This window comes from Eublepharis macularius, chromosome 17, assembly GCF_028583425.1.
Source record: "Eublepharis macularius isolate TG4126 chromosome 17, MPM_Emac_v1.0, whole genome shotgun sequence".
NCBI classification, from domain to species: domain Eukaryota; kingdom Metazoa; phylum Chordata; class Lepidosauria; order Squamata; family Eublepharidae; genus Eublepharis; species Eublepharis macularius.
In genome coordinates, this window is record NC_072806.1 from 33613949 (window position 1) to 33637472 (window position 23524).

General features: G+C 45.2%; 1 protein-coding gene across 1 annotated transcript in view; it reads right to left on the reverse strand.

The window, feature by feature from the left end:
- Positions 1–9802: 9802 nt before the first annotated feature.
- TBX2 (T-box transcription factor 2) overlaps positions 9803–23524 on the reverse strand; it is a 37043-nt gene continuing 23321 nt past the window's right edge. The window contains exon 7 of the mRNA XM_055001604.1: positions 9803–11684. Within this exon, the coding sequence (XP_054857579.1) occupies positions 11238–11684 (447 nt within the window). The 3' untranslated portion in view covers positions 9803–11237. The remainder of the gene's footprint in view (positions 11685–23524) is intronic.

Consider the following 23524-nt stretch of genomic DNA (forward strand, 5'->3'; position numbering starts at 1 on the left):
CTGCTTTCCCCGGTGCTTAGCACTGTGGCCGCCTCCCAAAGCTCCCACCAGCACACCTGAGAAGCCTCCCCTAAAACGGCTCATCTTCTGGGCCCCAGGGGTTCTCAGCCGTTTTTCTGGGGGACGGAAGCATTTCCCCAAAGAGCTGCCACTGTTGATCAGAAGTTGCTTGCCCTCCAGGGGACAACATGAAAGGGGGGTCAACCCATTGGGTTGGTCACCTCTCTGGGATTTAGTGAGATCACCGCAGTCCTTTGCGTTTTATGTTTATTTTCATCCCGCTGGCATTTTGTTGCTTTGATGTGTCCAGCTGGTGGGGTGCTTCATGCCTTACACTTGTTATTTTTTTACAAAGATACTTTGAAGTTGAATATAGGGATTCTCCAACACCAGCCGGTTGGGCTCGTGCCCTGTTTGCCAGTTGCCAACAGACTATCACAGCTATTCAACAGGTCGCTTCTACAATTGCTTCCAGACTGTACTGCGCAGTGCAACCGGGGTTTTGCACATGTACATAGGGTTTTATTTTCCCTCTTCCTTACTTTGTCGCTGCTCCACTCAGCAGGCAATTGTTTCAGCAGACAGCTAAATTAACCACAAACTATACAAGTCAGTCATAAATAAGCACCATGTGTTTTAAAAAAAAAATCCTACTATTTGGTGGTCATTTGAGTAGCCCTTAGAGATGTTGTTGGGTGTTCATAGAATCATAGAGTTGGAAGGGACCTCTAGGGTCATCTAGTCCAACCCTCTGCACAATGCAGGAAATTCACAACTACCTTCCCCCCTGACTACCCCAGTGACCCGTGTTGCATGCCCAGAAGTTGGCAAAACACCTCCAGGATCCCTAGCCAAACTGCCCTGGGGAAAATTGCTACCTGATCCCAAGATGGCAATCAGCATTACCCTGGGCATATAAGAAGATCCAAGAGAACTAAGCACTGATGTAATCCATTCTGCCCTCCCCAAATGATCCGCCCAAATTCACAGAATCAGCATGGCTGTCAGGTGGCCATCTAGTCTCTGCTTAAAAACCTCCAAAGAAGGAGAGTCCACTACCTCCCAAAGAAGCCTGTTCCACTGAGGGACTGCTCTGTCAGGAAGTTCTTTCTAATGTTTAGCCAAAAACTCTTTTGATTTAATTTCAAGCCATTGGTTCTGGTTTGAACTTCTGGGGCAGCAGAAAACAACTTTATGTCATCCTCTATATGGCAGCCCTTCAAGTACTGAAGATGGTTATCATATCACCTCTCAGTTGTCTCCTCTCCAGGCTACACCTACTGAGCTCCTTCAACCTTTCCTCATAGGACTTGGTCTCCAGACCATATTCACTGCCCTTCTCTGGAAACGTTCCAGCTTGTCTATATCCTTCTTAAATTGTGGCACCCAAAACTGAACACAATACTCTATGTGAGTCTAACCAGAGCAGAGTAGAGCGATACCATCACTTCTCCTGATCTGAACTCTATGCTTCTGTTGATACAGCTGAAAACCGCATTTGCCTTCTTAGCTTTCACATCACACTGCTGACTCATGTTCAGTGTATGGTCCACTAAGACCCCTAGATCCTTTTCGCACATACTACTGCCAAGACGAGTCTCCCCCATCCTATAATTATGCATTTGATTTTTCCTTCCTAAATGCAGAACTTTGCATTTAGTTATATGTTGATCTGTTTGGATTGGCAGTGTTTTTGTGCATGCCCTATTTTGCAAAAATCCAAGGCAAACCTGACTGGCGGGTTTCAAGCAGTTAGGTGCTGAATCAAACAGATCCAGTGATCACCTTGGATCAACATGGTAGAACACAGTCAACCTCCTAACAGTGCAAAATCTGTGTCATCCCTAGCTGAGTAGTTTATTTTGGGGTTTTTTTTGGAATAGGCCTCATACCTGTTTTTCTTGGGCTTTAGGTGATATTTTAGTGTTTCATGGGGTTGGGAGAGACAGTGTTGGGAGGGGTGGCATACCTTGGAAATGGGCAAAGAGATGTAAGGGTGCTTGTTGCTCATCCAATCTCCAACCCATCCTCAGAGATCTTCGCTCTGTTTTGATCCTGATGCTGTATCAGTTAGAAATAAGATCTCTTGACTACATGATATTCTGGTCAATGATAAGATTGCTCTGTCTTGCTTGATCTAGACATGGCTAGGGAAGGTGGCTGAGGGTTGTCAGTCACAGATTGCTCTAAAGGGGAATGTGGTCCTTCATCAGTTCTGATCTTGGTTTGGGGGTAGCCACAATCCTCCATTAGTCTTTCTTCTTTTGCTCATCCCAGAGCAAAATCACAAGATAGTTGTGAGCAGGGCTTTTTTTCTGGGAAAAGAGGTGGTGGAACTCAGGACCACACAATGACGTCACTTTGGGTCAGTTGGAACAAGGGGGGAGTTTTTTAAAGTTTAAATCGCCCTCCGCGAAAATGGTCACATGGCCAGTGGCCCCACCCCCTTATCTCCAGACAGAGGGGAGTTTAGATTGCCCTCTGCGCCGCTCCAGCTGTCTGGAGATCAGGGGGCGGGGCCACCGGCCATGTGATCATTTTCACGAGGTGCTGGAACTCTGTTCCACCGCGTTCCTGCTGAAAGAAAGCCCTGGCTGTGAGGTTTTTTTTAAACACTACACTGTAAGCTTTTTAAAGGGGGGGGGACTAAGTAAAAGTGAGATTACAGCAACTCTCATCACAAGCACCCCTACAGAAAATGGCCAGCCACAGTTTTTTCCAAATTAAAAGAAATCAATAATGAATAATTTTGCAGAAATGTCTTTGAATCCTAAGCAAAGGCTCTATTTTCAGGAAACTTTAACAGACTTCACCAGCAGAGGGTGCCCTGTTCATAAGGAGCCAACTAGCAAAATGCACCCCCTCCCTTCCAACGCAAACAATTTGACTAATAAATCTTGCAGTGAATGAGAAAAGGTTAATTGGTGAAGAAAAGAGACTGTTTATGTCATCATTTATTGCCTTAGCATAAAGCGACATTCTTGAACTGAGAGGAAATTCAGCCTTTTATGGAAAGAAAGAAAGAAAGAAAGAAAGAAAGAAAGAAAGAAAGAAAGAAAGAAAGAAAGAAAGAAAGAAAGAAAGAAAGATTCTGTGAAGGAAGATATTGAAGCTTTTGTCTTTTTTAAAAGAGTGATTAAAAGACATGCTACCAATACTTCTATTAAATTCTCGGAACACAGAATGAGTTTTTGAGTGCTAAATTTAACTAGGTTACTTATTAGAACTAGGGTACTTATTAGAAACCTTCCTCCCATTCTCCAAGGAGTTCATGACATTAGACATTTCCCCATTGCTTTCCCAGTTTTGTCCTCAGAAAGGTTACTAACCTCAAGGTTGGGTCTGGAGCTCTCCTGGAATTACAACTGATTTCCAGACTACAGAGATCAGTTCTGCTAGAGGAAATGGCAGCTTCCAAGGGCGAGGTCTGTGGTATACCATAGAGTCTAGGAAAAACAGAAGTCCTAGAGTGATATCATCTCCCCACTGAGCTCCTTCCCCAATCTACACCCTCCGGCACTACCTGCAAATCTCCAGGAATTTCACAAACCAGAGTTAGCAATCCTCTCCTCACAAAAATCCCATGAAGCAGGTTACAATGAGCAACAGCGACTGGCCCAAAATCACCCAGTGTGAGATTCATGAGAGGAGAACACAGTTGAGCCCTGGTTTCCCTGGTCATTCTCTGAGACTCTAACACACTGGCTCTCCAATATGGCAGGGATCTGGGCCTGTTATGAGAGATTTGTTGGGGATCCCAGAAGAAAGGTGGAATATGAATGCCATTAATGGCCATTAATTACATTTCCGCAGTGAAGAGAGAACAAAGCTCAAAAGCCTGCTCTAGGATATAATAATTCAGGTTTCACTGCCCCCATCCTACCCAAAGCCTCCATTTTAGGAACATCTGTGATAGCCTCTTTCCCAAGCAGGGCCACCTCTACCGGGGTGGGGGTGGGGTGGGGAGTATGGCTGCTGCAAGGGCAGATGTCGCACTGAAGGACATCAACTTATCAATGAGTTTATTATTATTTTTTTACCACCATGGGCACAGCACTTACCTGCATGCTGAGAAATGCTTGCCCTGCCAAATTATTTCTGTGTCCATCTTCTGTTCGAGTGTATGAAGCTACTTTGAACTGGTTCAAGGTTTTGGTGTTGACCTATAAAGCCCTATGTGGACTGGGCCCAGCATATCTGCCGGACCGCCTCTCCCCGTATGTACCCCAGAAGATGCTTCGTTCAACAAATAAACAACTGTTGGTGGTCCCTGGCCCAAGGGAGGCCCGCCTGGCCTCGACCAGACCCAGGGCCTTTTCGGTCCTGGCACTGACCTGGTGGAACTCTCTGTCTGAGGAAACCAGGGCCCGGCAGGATTTGTTATCTTTCTGCCGGGCCTGTAAGATGGCCAGGCATATGGTGGAGACTAAGCTGGGCCCCCACCGGTCACACTAAAGATCTGTCCACCACCCTATATATGAGCCTAAATATGAGCTAGGCCCTGAAATGTATTATTTTATTGTCGCCATCTAAAGAGAAGCTGTATTTGTATATATTTTAACTGTTTTTGTTATTTAAGTAAATTGAAATGTTGTACTCCATCCTGAGCCCGCCTGGCAGGGAGGGTGGACTAAAAAGCTAATCTAGCAGACAGACAGACAGACAGACAGACAGACAGACAGACAGACAGACGAACGAATGAATGATAAGATAGGGTTGCCTGGCAACTGGTGGGAGTCCAGGGGGAACATGGAGGACACCATTGGTGATGGCATGATGTCACTTTCAGGGAAAACCCAGAAATGACACCAACACTCTCTAGGAATCACCAGAAACTCTATGGTAAAATGGCAACTTTAAGAAAAGTCTTCCGCCAGCCACTGGAGTGGATCGCCCACCTCCAGTAGGCATGTGGCATCCCTATGTCAGACCACTAGTCAATATTTCTCAATATTGTCTACTCTAATGAACAAAGGCTCCTTCCCAGTGCCGGTATCAGTACCAGTTTCACTGGGGATGCCAAAACTTGAACCTGAGATCCTCTGAATCCAAAGTGTGTGCTCTACCAAAAGCCACACCCCCAGCTCTTTTGGATGCAATACAAATTGTTCCTATAGAATCATTTTCGACCCCTTAATTCCAGAAGGAAGTTCCTGGGTATTTGTTCATCACTTTCATTCCCTGTTCTGGATCTGCACTAATCAAAGAGATCTGCTTGGCGAAACTGAATCAGAAGTATTGTCTTTGCCATCCAAATAGGGAAAGATCTAGTCCTCCTCTCCGATTCCTGGGCCGTTTTCACTCTGCTTACCAGCCACAGCACATCATGCCAAGCTCCTGGAACGACAGCATCTCTCTCCTAAAATTGAGGGCTCATACTACTGACCTTTCTTACGAAGTTGTTGTGAAGACAGCTGACTAAGCCCATGGGCATCAAGGCTTTGAACACCATGTATTGGCTTTCAGCCGTGAAACAACCAGACCTGATCAACTTAGCATAGCAGCGAAGAGATGGAGTGGTAAATCAGGAAGTTGCGGGTTTGAATTTTGCTCATGCCATAACTCCTCAAGGTGGCAGCCTGCTGAGCTTGAGGTCCTCTCCCCCATCTGCAAGGCTAAGAAAGAGGCAGGGGAGGTCTCAGTGATGCTGGGGCCCAGAATGGGACCCGAGAACCCCTGTCACCATCACCACGCACACTTCCTCCTGGGCCAAGGAAGTGATTACCCTCTCCCCAGGCATCCGATCTCAGAGGCTTGCAGGGTCGGCCTTGCTTAGTAATTGGACGGGAGACCCCCAACAAAGACTTGGGTTGCTCTGCAGAGGCAGGCAATGGCCAACAACCTCTGTTAGTCTCTTGCCATGAAACCCCACCAGGGGTCGCCATAGGTCAACTCTGACTTGATGGCAGGATTTCATTTCCGTCTAGGTGGGTGGAAGCACCTACCTCCGGAAGCCAGCTGGCCAAATCACGGATGGGATGGATTTGAGTAGCAGCAAGAACTTGTTTTTCTTCTTTCCCCTCCCTCCTTTGAGGGGGCATGTTATGGGGGGCCAGGGACAGCTGCCCCTGTTGCCTGTTAGCCAACAGGGGCAGCTGTCCGTGCCCCCGCCCCACGGCATGACTGTCCCTGGAAAGTGGGCCTTGTCTAAGTGAGTTCATAGCTGTGGTGAGATTTGAACCAGGCACTTCCTGATCCACAACTCATACTTGGGCAGTTTGATTCGCTGCATGCTTACTTGGCAGTAATTCCTTCCCCTGTTTACTGACACTGACTCCCAAGTAAGAGCGTATCAGATGACCTGGTGGCCTTATTCCACCAGGAGAAATCACTCTCTGTCTATATTATTCCAAGAAACTAGTAAGAGATAGAACAGGAAAAGACAAAGTTCAGAAAGCCAAAAAGCCAATAAAAAACTTCCTTTCTGCAAGGATGGGAAACATATTTGGAAACAAAAATGAAGGCAAAAGATAATTTTCAAAGAGAAACAGTTTATGTTGGCACTGACAATCAAAAGGAAAGGAACCAAAGATTTTATGGATCGTGAGATCCTTAAATTGCGGCTGTTGTTTTGTTTGAAATCTAGCAAAATCTTACCAGCCGTCTTGCCGGAGAGCATTTCTGCTGCCGTCGCTTTAAATCAATCCCTTTTTTCTACCCTCCCCTTTTCGTTTATATCTCTGTAATGCAAAGCGGATGTCTATGTGAATTGAAGCATTTTAATCTTTCCTGATCAAAATGAAATGCAGGCCCGCTGGGATTTATTGCAGACTTTCTACACATCCTCTAATTGAAAATAATAACAAACATATTTTTATTTTTTAAAAGAAAAATATAGTTCTTACTGGAGATAGAGCAGTGAGTCCAAGTTTGGAAGAAAGAAGCAAACTCTTTATATTATTAGCACATTCCATGTGATTCCTCGATGCTTCTATGTTTTTAGAAAAGAACTTTGGAATTATCAAACTGGAGTTGGGTCAGGGAGTGTATTAAAAAGAGAAAAATAGGCCAAACATTTGCACTAGCCTGGAAACAGACAATAAGTTTTTAAGGATGTTAGAAGTAATTTGAAGGATGCCCTTGTTCCTACCCTGTCTGCACCTCACGTCAAACAGATTTGACAGGTTTACAAAATGCAAAAAGCTCCGCTGCTCACTCTGTTTCATCAATGGCAACAACATAATGAATGCCCACCCCACAGACCAGAAATTCTCCTTCAAGCCATCCTTAGTTCTCCTATGAAGTACCATGAGCCTCCAGCTTCCAGTTTGGAGCGCAGACCTACAAGAGTTCAAGAAAGGCAGGATCTCCAAATGGAAACGCCATTTTCAGTAGGTGAAAATGGGGTGCCATTTCAGATTTCGCCTGAGGGAGGGAGCCAGTATGTTCAGAGTTTGTTATTAATTTAAATGAATTTTAGGAGCAAAAAGAAAAGAGGCACCAGCTGATTTTAAGCCAAGGGATTTCTGCCTCCTTCACCTTTTAACCAGGGCCGGATCGACAGGGGGAGCAGGGGGGGTAGTCTGCCCCCAGTACCGCCAAAGAGGGGGTGCCGGGCGCAGCTGCCAGCCCTGGGAGCACACGGGCAGCAGGACAGGGGGCGCACTTGCCGCACACCCCGTCCTGCGGGGCAGGTGAAAGGCAGTGCGAGTGGCTGGGAGGCCGCCCGCACCATTCGCCTGCTCCGCAGGACAGGAAGTACGCAGCAAGCCGCCCCCTGTCCAGAGGGGCAGGCGAATGGCACGGGTGGCCTCCCAGCCACTCGCATTGCTGCCGCCAGCTCTGCAGCACGCCAGGACAGCCGGCTTGCCGCGGGGCAGCACACACCGCCCTGCGTGATGATGTCATGGAAGTGACATCATCATGCAGCGCCGGGAGCGCACATGAGTGGCCAGTCTTCAGTTGCCCTGGGCGCTGGCAACCGTAGATCTGGCCCTGCTTTTAACATGACCTGATCTGGATAGCCCAGGTGAGCCTGATCTCGTCAGATCTCAGAAGCTAAGCAGGATCAGCCTTGGTTAGTAGTTGGATGGGAAACCTCCAACAAAGACCAAGGTTGCAGAGGCAGGAAATGGCAACCCACTTCTGCCAGTCTCTTGCCATGAAAAGCCCACCGGGGGGGGGCAATAAGTCAGCTATGACTTGAGGGCACTCTCCTCCACCACCACCCTAGTCACTAGCTCTGATGGTCTTAAGAACGAGTTAGACCAATGCACTGGGGATAGCTCTGTCAATGGCTATAAGAAGGGCTTTTTTTCTTGGAAAAGAGATGGTGGAACTCAGTGGTGGAACTCAGGACCGCACAATGACGTCACTTTGGGTCAGCTGGAACAAGGGGGGAGTTTTTTAAAGTTTAAATTGCCCTCGGCGAAAATGGGCACAGACAGAGGGGAGCTTAGATTGCCCTCCACGCCGCTCCAGCAGTGTGGAGGGCAATCTAAACTCCTCTCTGTCTGGAGATCAGGGGGCGGGGCCACCGGCCATGTGCCCATTTTCAAGAGGTGCCGGAACTCCATTCCACCACGTTCCCGCTGAAAAAAAAGCCCTGGCTATAAGCCATGATACCTAGATGACTGGATGACCTCCATGACTGGACGCAGTCTACCCCAGAATACTGTCTCCAGGCAACAAGCCACAGAAATGCCCAGGGGCATTGACTGGTCACTGTCAAGAATAGGATGCTGGGCTGAACGGGCTCATGGGGCCACCTCACACTGTTCCTCATTGGCACACATGCATTGTAAAGAGAATCATGTCTCTGTTTTTTGTAAATAACAGCCGTTGGGTGTTTAAAATCAGTGACTTGGCCGGAACTCGTCAAATGTGATCCGAAACACAGGCCTCCACCCAGAATAAGATGAAGATGAAGGCAAAGAAAGAGAGAGCGGAGACTTAAAATGCATTGTTTTGAATGTTCTCTGCTTGGCACTTGAAAAATGGACACCAAGACAAGAGCAACATGAGCAAGTGCACAGTGAATTGTTCCTCACTGGGTTACCAAAAATAGCCTCTTCCCTCCACACGCACACATATCTAACATGACGTATAAGAGCTTTTGAAGAAAATGACTTCAAACCCAAGCACTATCATAATTTTAATGGCCAACAATTATCCTTAAGTTACTTTTTGCTTCTTTAAACCTTTTTGCCATTGGCTCTCTTATTAACTAAAGGCAGGAGATTTTGTTTCCAAGAGAACTGAAAAAACTACCAGGTTGAACATGTGGGGGGAGGTAGTGATAGGTAGAGGTGAGCAAGTTTGGAATAATTGAACGTTTGAAGGGTACAAGTCTCCCATTTTAAAGTAAAACCTTTCCTAATCTAAATAAAGGTTCTTATACTTTAAATGCAAGCAAAAATTTTAAAGGATAGTTTCTCAAAATGACACTGGTTGGGGCAAATCAGTGCTCCAGGGGAGGGGAGGGCAGGAAGCATTCACTTCCCCCACCCCTCTCTATACCCCTGTGTGGAGTTTGCAAGGAGGAGCCAAAATGGAATCCGTTTGTATCCTAGCTACACCCATGATCAATTCTAAATGCCTAAAGCATCTGCAAAGAAGGTACTATAGCCAGAGTAGAATAGCAGCCACTTTGATCCAGAGCAAAATCCAAAAATAAAAGCCGTGTTTATTAGGACCAACTAAAATAGCGTAGAAACAGTGTGCAAGTTTTCAAGGGAAAAAGAAATTCAGCGCACACTCGGTTGTGTTATTTTGGTTGGAAAGTATTGTCTTTTCTTTCGAAAGAAAAGAACCACACTTCAGAGCAAGAAATGAAGAAAAGAAAAACCTGAAGGGGGAAAAGTGTTCTTTGAATATTTTTTATTGAAAGTTGTGAGAACTCATCAAAAAAATTGAACAGATACCCGAATAACCAGCACATTTCTAGTCATTTAAAAAAATTAAAACAAGTATATAGCACACTGTCCATGTGATATTTTAAATCTTCGTATAGTTTTAAGGGTTGGGGATTTTTTTTCTTTTGTTGTTGTTGTTCTGGAGTGAAAATAAAATCCTGAGGTTTAATTCCTGCAATTTTTGTATACCCCGCACTGTAAAAGAGATTTTCATTCAATGTTAAATTGTGATTATGATATACGTGGAGGGAGGGAGTAATTGATGGTCCTTGTAGAAATCCCTTAAAATGATTCCAACCTCTTCCTTTTTCACACAACCTAAAAATATTATCAATGGCACATGATAGTCTTCAAACAGGCGGGGTAAACAATATTTTTTTCAGACATAAAAGAAAACCAATATCTTTTCCCATTCACAAAGAGCTAAATAGGTCTTCATTTACAATATGTATGCTCACATAAAATTGAGAAGAAAAGAGAGAACAATTAAATGTGATGAGTTAAACTCTAATTATGTACATTCCAATGTACAACTCTGAATAAATTAATACCAATTTTTGCATATTTGGGGAATCTGTATAGCTTATTTACACAAAATTACCATTTATTCCATAAATATTATGTGGGTTTTTTTAAAAAAAAAACGTTTCTGGTACACAGGTAGAGTCCAAAAAGAAAAAAGGGGGGGAAGGGTTCATCACACCGATTGTACCAATTCTGAATTTTTTGATGGCCTTCCAAGAGTGGTGGGTGGACATCATCTCTAGAAATGTTGCTGTCATCTTACGGACTGTCCCACAGAGTACACGGCATTTCCCCTCCAGCTTGGTTTGTTTTAGACAATGACAACAAAATCCATGTTTCAGAAAATCCGTCTGTTGACATAGAAAATAGCAAAACGCCTCTCCGGCAGTGTTGCTTTTAAAAAAAAGTTAGAATTAGACAATCTGGATCACCTCCTGCCGTGACGGTCCAGATCAGCCACAAGTCAGGCAGCTGGTTATTTACACTGTGGGCCTGAGACCCCCATTCGACCGCTGAAGATGTCTATTTCAGGCTGACGTGGTGGAAGAGAAGGGCAGTCTCTGACTATTCCACCAGAACCAGGGCCGGGAGATGTGTGTTTGGGGGAGCTTGTGGAGGGGACAGTCTCCAGAACGTGGCTCTATCCCAATGTTCTCCCATACTTTTTCTGCTTCGTGATACATTGGACTCCTATACCTCCTACAGCTATTGATCCACCTGGTTGTCCTTCTTTCTCTCCCCCCACACCGTATCAATTTCCCCACCTCCTTTTTTAAAAAATAAATATTTATACTGTGCTGTACACCTTTGTCCCCCATCCTGTCTCAGCCCTGTTGAACAGGCTGGCTCCAGGGGCAGTCATTTGGGAGATTCCCTTCCTGGAGATACCTCCCTCTGGGTTTCTAAACCACTGACCAGTCTCTGGATGTTCTGGAGCTCGTTGATGGAATCCTTCAGGGACCCTTTGGGGGACAAAGAGGCCCGCTGGCTGCTGGATTTGTGTATGGGGAGATCTGAGAGGGGACTAGACTCCCTGCTGCTTCCAGGCTTTGAACCTTCTGAGCCGGCATTCAAGCTAGTAGGCAAACCAGTGGTTAAAAGGTTGGTGCTGGGCGGGATGGCAACCGGGATCTGGTAGGGGCTGAAACGCAGGCGAGGACGGGCATTGCTCAGAAAAGGGTTCCGGGATAACGAGCTAGCGGTGGCAGCGCTGGTGGCCGGTATGGCGGATGCAGCCGCAGCCGCTGCCGCCATGTAAGTATAGGGGTAAGGAAAAAGTCCTCCAAAGGTAGGAACCGGGATTCCCTGGGAACGAGAAAGAAAAGAAGCCTGTCATTATTTATTTACTGAAAACATCTTTGTGCTGCCTCTCCGGAGAACCTGATCGAGGCAGCTGACGAAAGTAAAATATAAAAAACATAAACATTAAAAAACCATAAAACATTGAGAAAACAATTAAAAACCCCAATGTTTCCAGTTACCAAATGAGCAGTTATGGTGTTAGGAGAAACAGCCGACATCAGATTAAGAAAACCCAGTTTAAGAAGTACGGCAGATTTGTGCAACCTGTACAAATGGGTATCCTCATGTCAAATTGGTCTTCTGGATATAGGGATGCTCTTATTTAGGGGACACACAACATTTGATTTACTTACTCCCAAGTTTTGGGGCTGCCTGTACAGACACTCATTTATTTATTAAAATAGCAATGCAGTATCCTTTTTTACTATTCCAAACCTCGAGGCAGCTTATAACAAAATGAAATAAAACACTTTCTTGAAATTAAAACAGCCAAAGCTTATGCAAAACGAGAACAAGAAATACCACACCCACAGTCCCAATATCGTACTATATACTAGTCAATAAACACTGTGCATATTTAGGTTAAGTCTGAAAGCTTATCCAAATTTTCCATTCTGCTTCCTATGATCTCATAATGATGGAGTTGAACCAGTCTCTCTTGGGAAGGCATCCCTCGTGAGTTGTTGCCCTCAAGAGAGAGACACAGAGCAAGGAGAGTGCTGTGGCACAGTGGTTAAGTGGTTCAGCTGCGAATCAGCACACTTTGCTGGTTTGAATCCCACTACTGCCATGAGCTCAGTAGGTGGCCTTGGGTAAGCCGCTCCTCTCAGCCCCAGCTCCCCAGCCGTAATGTGGGGATAATAATAACACCAATTTGTTCACCGCTCTGGGTGGGGCCCTAGTCTGTCTAGAAGAGCTGCATGTAAGTGAAGTTATTATTATTATTCTGAAGATGATCTAAATGTATGGGGAAATTCATACGGGAGGAGGCAACGGACAGTCCAAGACCAAATCGAAACCAGTGTCTACAATTGGGCCTAGAATCCAATGAGGAGACAACATAACAGCTGCCAAATTGGACTAATATGTTCCAGATGCCTGATCCCAGATACCACAGCTTCAGAAATTCTCATCCAGCAGACATGCTTTTCAGGATTTCTAAACTGTTGGCCAATTCCTGGCTGACAGACAAGCATAATGTTATTAACCTGGACAGTCTGAGGTAATCACACAGGGATGCATGAATGGGACCCAATAGTAACACTCAAAGTAGTATCGTTTGGGGCTAAAACATTGGAGAAGCCGATTCTGGCTCCACTTCCTGGACCTCTGAAATACCACCCCAGAGATTCTGGATGGGACCATCTTTCCACCCACAGAAAATACCACAACCGCCAAAGTTATCTGCACACAAGTCACTTCTCCATTAAAATTCTTTCATATCCATTTCATATCATGTTTTTTACTTGATCCATCCCACTCAGCACAATGAACTGAACACCCTGAAACAAAAGCCAAGGCCCAAATTGTGTGCACCCAAAAGATGTCTGACTACAAACTGGCAAGGTGGATGGGAAGTTGCCTGAAAGGTCAAGATCGGGATACCTTCTTCCCAGATTCAACAAGTCTGAAAACACACAAATTATTGAGAGTGGGCCAAGTATACCTGTTTCCAGACACCACAGAATCCCTTGCCAGGCATTAACAACATGAACTAGAGGAACAGTGGTTTTTAGACAACAGTCCTACACAGGGCTTTTTTTCAGGGGGAACGTGGGGGGACGGAGTTCCGGAACCTCTTGAAAATGGTCACATGGCCGGTGGCCCCACCCCCTGATCTCCAGACAGAGGGGAGTTGAGATGGCCCTCCGTGCGGGGCCACCAGCCATGTGACCATTTTCTCTGAGGGCAACCCACTGAGTTCCACCACCTCTTTTCCCAGAAAAAAAGCCCTGGTCCTACACATATGACTTTGGCGAGAAGGACAATGAGAAACTTTGGAGATCTGAACACAAGGACTGCCTAACGCTGAATCACACAACTGAGCTAGCAAGGTCAGCAATGCCTGCTCTGGCTGGCAGTGGCTCTCCAGGGGTCTTTCATTACCTAATCCTTTTAACTGGAGATGTCAGGATTTGAACCCGGGACCTTCCACATGCAAAGCGGATGCTCTGGCACTGAGCCACCAGGGCCCCTCCCCAAAAGACTCTCCTGACATTTCACAACTGGCCAGAATTTAGCCTGGTCAGGTGATCCCTTTCTTTTTCCTTTCTCATGCTCTGGGAGAAACGACCTTTGTCTGATAGATGCATCAGAGGACTGGCATTTGAACCCTAATTTTGAGCAGCTGTCCCTGTTGACTCATCGTACCCTGTCGTCATAGGAAGAACTAAAGACATTTCCATGAAGCGAAGAGAAATGGATGCTCGTGCTCCAGGGCTGCTGTTTTATTGGAGGAATTTTAGCGGGGGAGGAATTAATGCCGTTTTAATATTTTTATAATCTTTTGTGGCTTTAAGGGTGCCTTTAGAAGGACAAAAGGTAACATACCAATTAAAATAACAAATCCATCTTTTTTCCCATGCGGGGAGGTCTTTAAACTATTTTGTTATTGTATACCAGCATGTTCTATAGGGGTCGGTCCTGGTGTTTCAATTGTGCTCCCGATATTACAAAATGACATCTCCGAGACTGTACATGTTTGAATTTCTGCATGTGTCACATGTGTGCACCCAATACACAGGTAGCAGCAGCCGGCCATTTCAGGCACCGTCATCCTCAAGATTGCGTTCAAAACCTCCCCTACAATTGCATAAAAAAAAGATTCCTATTTTTCTAAATTGTAATTAGAAATTCAGGTGAACAGGATAGGTTTGTGGCTGTCAGGTCGTTCGGTTATTATCTAAATGCAATCTGTTTCGTGTCTTATGGAAAACCAAAACCTTTATATTGTTTTGCCATTAATTGCCCAATTCCATCTCCTTCGGAGCAAAATCTTTGAAGGTGTCTTTTTTAAAATTATGACTCTTTAACACACACACCATTATTATTATTGCTTGCAATTTCTTCTCCTATATTTTGTACTGATCTGTGGTTTGAAAACTACTTTTCAAGGCTGAGATTTCCAAAGGATAACTATCCTTTTCCTTTTTAAAACCAGTTGAATGCAACCTTGCTGGGACAACTGATTTAATTTTCTTGGTCAGTGACACAAAATGGCCGGATGCTTCCTCCATTCTCTTTCTCCCATCTCTACCCTCCTTACCAGAGAACAAATGTGGCTGGATGCATTTGAGTGGCTGCTGTTCCATAAAAAGCATGACAAAAACCTTGTGAGATTAAACCTTTTCGGTTTTTAAAAAAGAAAACGGTCAGGCTCAGTTTACCAATGCATCTGCTGCACCGGGCAGGTGGGGGAAAGCAGCAGGGAGTTATGGTGGATGGGGGAGGCAAGAATAGCGGTGTTCCATGTTTACATCTGTGAAATGTCGGGGGGGGGGTTGCAAAAGCGGATGTGGAAACCAGAGGTCCCAAACATGCTCCTAAGTGTGACTGCATGAGTCTGAAAGGGTCACTGAATTTCCCAGCCTTTAGCTTCCTCATCCACCGTGGGAATTCACCACTGCCATTCTCCAGACTCAACAGAGTGGCTTTTCATGGCGCTGCATCAGGGAGTGGCTCAGAGATCCAGGGGAGAAGCTCTCGTACGCTCTTGTGAGCCTGTCCCAGCTGACTTTTTCCTCCCTCAGTTTGCACACGGGCTTAGAGTCACGCAAAAACAGCACCCCAGCATTGCCCATTTTCTTCACTGCATTTTTACAGAACATTAAAAAAATTAAGTTTACAAAATTACCCCACGATTTAAAACGGCAAGGAGAGATATGGCACGCAGTCTCAGAAACTCCTTTTGCCTGCTTTCACGGCAAGGTCGTTCCAGCTTCACGTTAAAAGAATTTTAGAAAAAAACGCTGTGCGCTTTGGTGTCTGGCTATGCCAGAGACTGTGGAGCTCTAGCCAAACAATGACAAAGTGGGCACACAGCAAAACAGCTCACAGCACCATCTCCAAATGCGTGCCAATTGCCTTGCCGTGAATCTGCCCACACTGTTCCCAAGACTTGGTGGCGCTGAAGTCTTTGGAGGAGGGAGCAGAAATTTCCAGTGACCCTGTGGAGCCCCCTCACAGCTTCCCATGCTATTCCTGAGGGTCTACTGAGCCCCAGGAACTACGTTTCAGTGGCCTTAGGGCCAAGCTACAAGTGAGGAACCAGAGGAGGGAGAAGGGGGAAAGTCCTGCTTTACGAAATCTGTGCATACACATGGTTTTCTTGCGGATTAGAAATCTACTGTGCATGTGTATACTGTGTTAAAAATAAATTACAAAATCTTAAGGGAAAGCTACCCTGTATAAATTATGTGAACTTAGTATATTTGCATATAAATCAACCTGCTTTGCATAATTTAGTTTGCTACTTAAATTCTTCAAGGCTTTTCTCACAGACATGAAGGCTCAAAACTTTTTTTTAAAGGACAGGAGACACTAACTGTAGATGTTTGCAACTGATGCCATATTCTGCTGCCTTTTTGTGCATACAAACAATGTTAGAATACATACAGCCCTGAATATATCAATGCTTTTTTCAGCTTCTTGATATATATTTCTGCCTCCCAAGTTTCCAGATACGCCTGCCTTATAACAAGTCAGGCTATTTGAATCTGGCCACCCACCTCGGTTAATTTCTACTCTGACTGGCATTCCCAATGGTTAGAGAAAGACTTTCCCAGTTCTTTTAACCAAGGATCAAACAGGGCCTTTCTCCATGCAATGCAAGTGATCTGCCTCTGAGCTGTGGATAGGGTTACCAGGTGCCTGCCAGTGGCGGGCAAACTCACAGGGATTTGCCCCCTTATCCACTGATCGCTGAGTGATTGGTGGGAGGGAGCAAACTCCCGGAGCGTGCCTGCCACTGGCATGCACCTCAGGAGCACGACCCATGCACAAGCTCCCACCCCTCATGCTGGCCGTGGGAGCATTACTAAGCCCCGATTTGGCCCCAAACCGGCCAAATCGGAATGCGGGAGCGCTCCTGCAGCCGGTGCATTGACATCACTTACAGAAGTGACATTGCCACGCACTTGGCATGGTGATGTCACTTCCGGAAGTGACATCATCATGCCACTGCCGGAGCATGATAGGGTACGTTCCAGGCCCCTATCCTTCCACTGAGAGGATAGAGGGACTTGGCAACCCTAGCTGTGGACCCTTTTAAACCGTAGTTTGCAAACTGTGGCTGCCCAGATCAATAGTTCATTGGTATCTGCCCTGTAGTGCTCGATCGAAGGGAAGACCCAAACCCATCTCAAAGCAAACAAGCTTTTGCAGATATGTTCTATAGGCAGCGCTCCTCTCCAGGGGCTGTCCGCACACATGCTCTCAGTATTATTTTAAAAATTCATGACCGCAAGCTCAATTAAAATGTTGGGAGGATCACCAGAGACAAAATCAGGGGCCTGCAGCACTTGCATCCAGCGATCGGCAAATCCATAGCAAACAGGTCGTTTTGGCATCTGCTCCATCTTCTCGAGTTGCTAGTTTGGTCAGTTCATAAAGATCGCACTGGCTATTCCCGGGTAAAACCCCAGAGGGAAGCCCAGAAGAAAAAAATCCACCCAGCGTTTCCTCTTAGAGTACCATTCACAACTGACCAGCAGCCCTACGAGATGGAACTTTACACTTGTCAGCTGCAGAAAATAATTCCCCACCCCTCATATAACCTTCGGCAGCTGGTCTTAAAGCTAGCAAGATCAAACTCCCTCCCAGAACATTTCTGGGGCCCTATCCTCCTTCAAAGCCCTCCTCAAAAGCCACCTGGACATGTTAAAATTAGGAGTTAAAAAAAAGGCAGTTAATAGAAAATGAAACCGCAGATAAGCGTGACCAGATCTGGAAGAAATTTGTAGAGCTGTTCAAATAGGAGGCCAAAGTAACCAAGCAATAAGTTTGGGTAGCAACCACATGCCAAGTCTTTCCTTCCCAGCCTCCTCGCTTTCCCCCATTTTTCCTTTTTAAAAACAAGGCAGCCTAGTTAATTCTTTTGGGGGGAGAGGTGTCCAAGGAAGATGGGATCCATATTCATTCATTTCTATAAATTAATATTTTTTTACAGTACAGAAAACTTCAGGGGGGGACCCATAGTTCCTCTGAAACCCGGTTTTTAAGCCTTTACTCGAGCTGAGCTACACAGAACACCACAGATCCTAAAGATATCCTCTGGGACCCCCTCACATCACAGTTGGAGCCCCTCCTGGTATTCAAAAGCACACACACAAGATGCCAGATTAGAACAGATAGACTACGACCATCCCTTCACCCCTCTTGACAGTCCTGCCTCATATTTCTTACCTGCTAACTAAGCCAAAGCACACTTTTTTAAAAAAAATCAGAGCTTAAGTACGTGGCTTAAGTTTTACATCACAGGCCTCGTTATGCATGCCCTCATTCACTGAAATAAAGTAGGCGAAAAACTGAGGGCCAAGCTACACATGACGAATGACACTTGAACAGCAAGTGTATTTCTCCCTGTTCACTTGCCCTCCACTCAATCCACTTGCCATTCAAGTGTCATTCGTCATGTGTAGCTTGGCCCAGAGTCTCTTCTGCAGTGACCCCTCAGTTACAAGATTGCTGCCCTAATCTACCTGGTGCCTCTTAATCTGCTAATGAAGTATACATTATTTGTTACCTCATCGTTCCTTTGTGAAGGGAGTCCCTCTTGCTGCTTCTATGGCCACTGTGAAGCACTCGCTTGCCGCCAAGAGGGGTCCGCTGAGTCAACAGCCTAAGCACTCCTCCCTGTGCCTCCCCTCAGCGCCCTCCCGCTCTGGCCTCCAGGCCGCCGCAAAGCACCTGCTTGCTACTGGGAGGGGGCAAGCCGAATCAGTCTTCTAGAGTCCGTTGTATTTTTTTCACACAACGGGCGCTGTTTCTAGTTTGGGATAAAGTTGGGGTATAAATGAAATAAACTAATTAGTGCTTTTACTGTTGCAGACTTATCAACAGTTGAGGGGATCAGTTTTTTTAATGCATTTCATTTTTATGGTACTGCATCTAGAGCCTTATTGATATACTAGCAACAACACTCATTGTGTGAAAAAATACAACGGGCTCTAAAAAACTGATTCGGCGGGCTCCCTCCCGGTGGCAAGCTCAGCAGCCTGTAGGCCAGAGCAGGAGGGCACGGAGGGGAGGCGTGGGGAGAAGGGCTTAAGCCGTCAATTCGGTGGGCTCCCTCCCAGCGGCAAATGGACACTTTACAGTGGCCTCAAAACCAGAGTCGTCAGCAATGAGCCTGCACATGGATAAAAAGTGAGTCGTCACCAATATGGCTTGCCTTTTATATAGTAGGATAATAACACCAAGCCTACATACGTTAGAATGTTCTTGCTCCCATTTAACCTGCTGTTCTCCTTTCTTTCTCCTTCCACCCTCTTAAGATTTGGAAGCAGGCATCTGCTTTGGGCATAGACCAGTTTGTAAAAAGGGCATACATAATTTTTTTAATTAAAAGCTTGCTTTTAAAGACACTTCTAATTCTGAACAGGTTTTCCAACACCAACATCAATGTTCGTCGGGACCATAGATGAATTTTATGGGTGCCAAAATTCTTCTGTAACTCTCTAATTTCCAGATATCTTCCATTCGCTCACTGGCTGAATTAATGTACCACACAGAGAAAAGGAAGCTGATATTACATAATAGGGGTTTGTAAAATAAGTTGCAAAAGATTTGGCTTTTTTTTAAAAAATGAAAATATCAGTTCTCCAATTAAAACACTTTTTATGGGGGAGGGTCTTTGGGGTGGGTAATTGTTCTGCCCACAATTTGTTTTTCTCATTGCAACACTAGAAACAATTTTATTTTTACAATGAGTTCTAGTTGATTAATGTACAGAGGTCAGTTTTAGATTGGTGGAGGTTTGAGCTATGAGCATCTTTCTCGAGGTCCCCATGCATTACCATAGTAGGCACAGAGGACTTTCTTTCTCGTGCAGAAGATTTTGTTAAGTTGCAAGTTATTCTTTAATATATTTTAAAAAGCCCCTCTAATGAGGGTCAGCTAACATGCAAATGTATGTAAATTTAAACATCAACCAATTGGTTAATTGTGGAGCTGTCATAGAACAGTTCCTGATTCAAATCCATTCTGTTTCTAATCCTCCCTTCTGCAGTACAGTAATTACAAAACTGGTCTAACTTATAGGGCTGTTGTAAAAACAAGAAAATAAGTATCTGAAAAAGTTTGACTGTTGAAAACACCACATTATGTTTTGTAGGGCAGATGGCTAATGAACTGGACATTTGAAAGAAAAAGATAAGGGTTGAAATGTTGAAATGGAGCTCCGTACATAGGCAGAGTCATGTCAGAATGAATTAGAGATGCTTGTATTTGAGTAACAGAAATCTAAGTACCATACCTGCAAAAACACAAAACAACCAACGCCCAATTTCCTGAGGGGCATTTATTGAGAAGAAGAGCCTTTAAACTCAGGTGGATGAGCTCCTATCTGGTTAGTGCGGAACATGCCGCAGACAAAGTACATTCCTACTCCCCCCCCATACAAAAATGTTTTTTAAAGAGAGAAAGAGATTGAAGGCAGATTTATAGCTCAAGCTAGACACATAGAATGTCTGCCTGTGGACCAAATCTATGGGAATGGTGGAGTCTCCTGAGATTGCCACATGATTCATCTGACGAAGAGAACTGTGATTCTCGAAAGCTTATGCTACAATAAAGTTGGTTAATCTTAAAGGTGCTACTGGACTCTTTTTGATTTTGCTACTACAGACTAACACGGCTAACTCCTCTACATGTGTCTTTGACATTCATAATCAGCATGGAAGAATAAGAGGAGGGGGTTAAGTCATCCCTTGATCAAAAAATCCCCTTTGGCCATGTTAAGCTGAGCTCCATGAGGGGGCACTTGTCTTCTCAGGACTTGAGGTATTGGGGGGGGGGGGTCCAACCAGGGAAATTTTATGGGAGGAGTTAACTCCCTTCTTCCTAAGCACCACGGTCCCATTCCACACCATATACATGCCCCACGGCTCCAGCTGTCACACTTGAAATCCCATTCATAGGAGCTTACCTACCACCACCTCTCAGCCTCATCTATTATGCATTTCATTTATTTACTTCATTTATACTCCACTTTTCTCCCCAATGGGCACCTGAAGTGGCTTAGAACATCAAAAGGTTGTTCTGAGGAGGAAATTCCATGCAGAGTAACCCCTTGAGAAATGGCTGGTTAAAAATGGAAGGACCTTGCCTTTATGATAAGAAAGTATATAACAGACTGGCTGCTCCTATGCATTTAACTCAGTTCCTGGTATGTTACTCTTCGTAGTTGTGCATAGGATCAGGGCTTTTTTTCAGCAGGAATGCCTTGGAACGGAGTTCCGGAACCACTTGAAAATGGTCACATGGCTGGTGGCCCCACCCCCTGATCTCCAGACAGAGGGGAGTTTAGATTGCCACGGCGGGCAATCTAAACTCCCCTCTGTCTGGGGGCGGGGCCACCAGCCATGTGACCATTTTCTCTGAGGGCAACCCACTGAGTTCCACCACCTCTTTTCCCAGAAAAAAAGCCCTGCATAGGATTGTACTGGAAGGTGCATAGGAAGGCTGGGTGATAGACCTCATTTGGCCAGACTTAACATCTGGGCCAATGGGCGGATCTAGAAGGAGGGAATGGGCCTCAAATGGTTCATTTTGAGGTATTTGACAACTTGTCTCACTCCTTTTTTTAAAAAATACCTTATTTTTCCCACATTTTTTATTTTTATTACAGTTAAGAGTCCTCAGTTGAGGAAGTGGTACAAGCGTCTCCAAGCTTCAGACAGGACCCTGCTTAACAAACATGATTGGGGAGAAGAGACATTCCAAGGACAGGGTGCCATCATACAACATGCTCAGTCTTCAGAAACCACCTCGAAAATTCACGCTCCACCCTCCTTTAACAGGATTCTCATTGCAGTAAACAGCATTTCTTTCAACTATGAAGTTTTTAAGGATTGCTGGTAACTAGAGGTGGGCATGAACCAAAATACGAACCAAAGTTTGTCACAAACCGGGCTGTGGGGTGTTGTTGGTTTTTTTGGTTCGCGAACCAGCAGTTCGTCGGAGGGCATTTCTGACAAACAGCAACAATTTTTAGGTCAGTTCACTTGGTTTGTTTTTCTGTTCATCACTGCAGACAGCCTGGTGCCAATCAATCAGTTTCCTAGGCAACAGGGGGGGAGGATGGACTTACTGCTGCCCCGGAAATGACGTATTCACTAACCAAATGAACAGGTTCATGAACCGGGCAATTTCATGCCAGTTCGTGGCTTGCGGTTCATGGAACACAATGAACCACGAACTGCAACGAACCACAATTTTCCCGGTTCGTGCCCATCTCTACCAGTAACATTTTAGAAGTATGCAACTGTTAACAGTCACTAACTGCTGTCAAAATTCTCTATATTCTGAGCCACTAGTCTTACCAATTGCTGTATTGAGCTAAGCCAGATCTCACCCACCCCAAGCAAGATCAGTTCCACCAGCATTCTTAAAACTACAAGCTTGCAAACAGTTACCGGCCCAGAAAAACTACTCACTAACCTGCTAGCAAAGACATGGCAGTCTTTTGGGGAGTGCTGACAGCTTGAAAGGGAAAGATAGAAATCCAAAGCTTGCTAAACCAGTTTCCAAATAATTCCTTGCAGGGGGCAATTCTCAAGCAGGCACATAGCCATTTACAAAATGTGGAATACGGCTTGAAGGTCTCCACCCCACCAACGCTATCCTGCTCCCTCCATCTTACCACAGCAATCCAAAATGCCTCCAAATCTTGATAAATACCAAACAAACACTTTAAGGCCTCCTCGCCCTAAAAAAGGGCCCATTGGAGTGATCCAGCCTTACTTCAAAAGTAGAATAAACATCTGGAAACAAACATCTGCCTGCTCATTGCAAGCCCTGCCTTGACTTCTGCTAACGTTCTGCTCATATTTTTTCATCGGAAGTTTGCCAGCCAAAAGTGAGATCTTCAAGAGGAACGAAAAAGTTCCACAGCTTTCAAAATGTTTCATATAGTCCCCTGCAGGTGTCTTTGGGGTTCCTTTATGAGAAAATCAGTAATGGTAGATAAGCTTCCTTAAAAGGCAAGTTGTCCATACACTACCAATCTTCTCCACAGTAAAACTGCGGGAAACTATAAGGCGTGGGCCCACAGCTATACCGGCCATTCATGGAGCCCCAAAAGACCCGCCCAGTGTTCAACATGAACACTCCTTCCTGTCGTTTGCTCTAGCACCTTCAATAACTCACAGGCATTGCCTCAGCAAGCAAGGCAACGAGGACAGGTTTCCCTGTTGAGCTACCAGGACAAAACTTGTAACGGCAAGCCCGTTGATTCAATTGTCCACGTGTAACATGTTAGGTTTCTCTTTGTTCTTTTTGAGATTTAAAAAAATGGTTTGAGTGCTCCTCCTAGGAGAGCCTCCTTCAGATTTCTCCTCTGGCTCACTAAAAGTTAAACTCTAACCTGTGTAGAAATGGAAACATCTGGGGTAGATAAACCTCAACTCTAGAATACAGGCGCACAAATGTAGGCACATGAGTACCATGGTGCTCAGTGCACGTGAGCTCTAACATATAGTGTGGCATTCAATTGCTATCAAGGTGAGGTTGTGATCCTTGGCATGAAAATTGGAGCATTACTGGTTTGGAAGAATGGGCCTAATTTTCATCCCTGAAGTTCTTGTAATTCTCCTTAATCCAGAAACTCTCACGGCCCTTTTAGA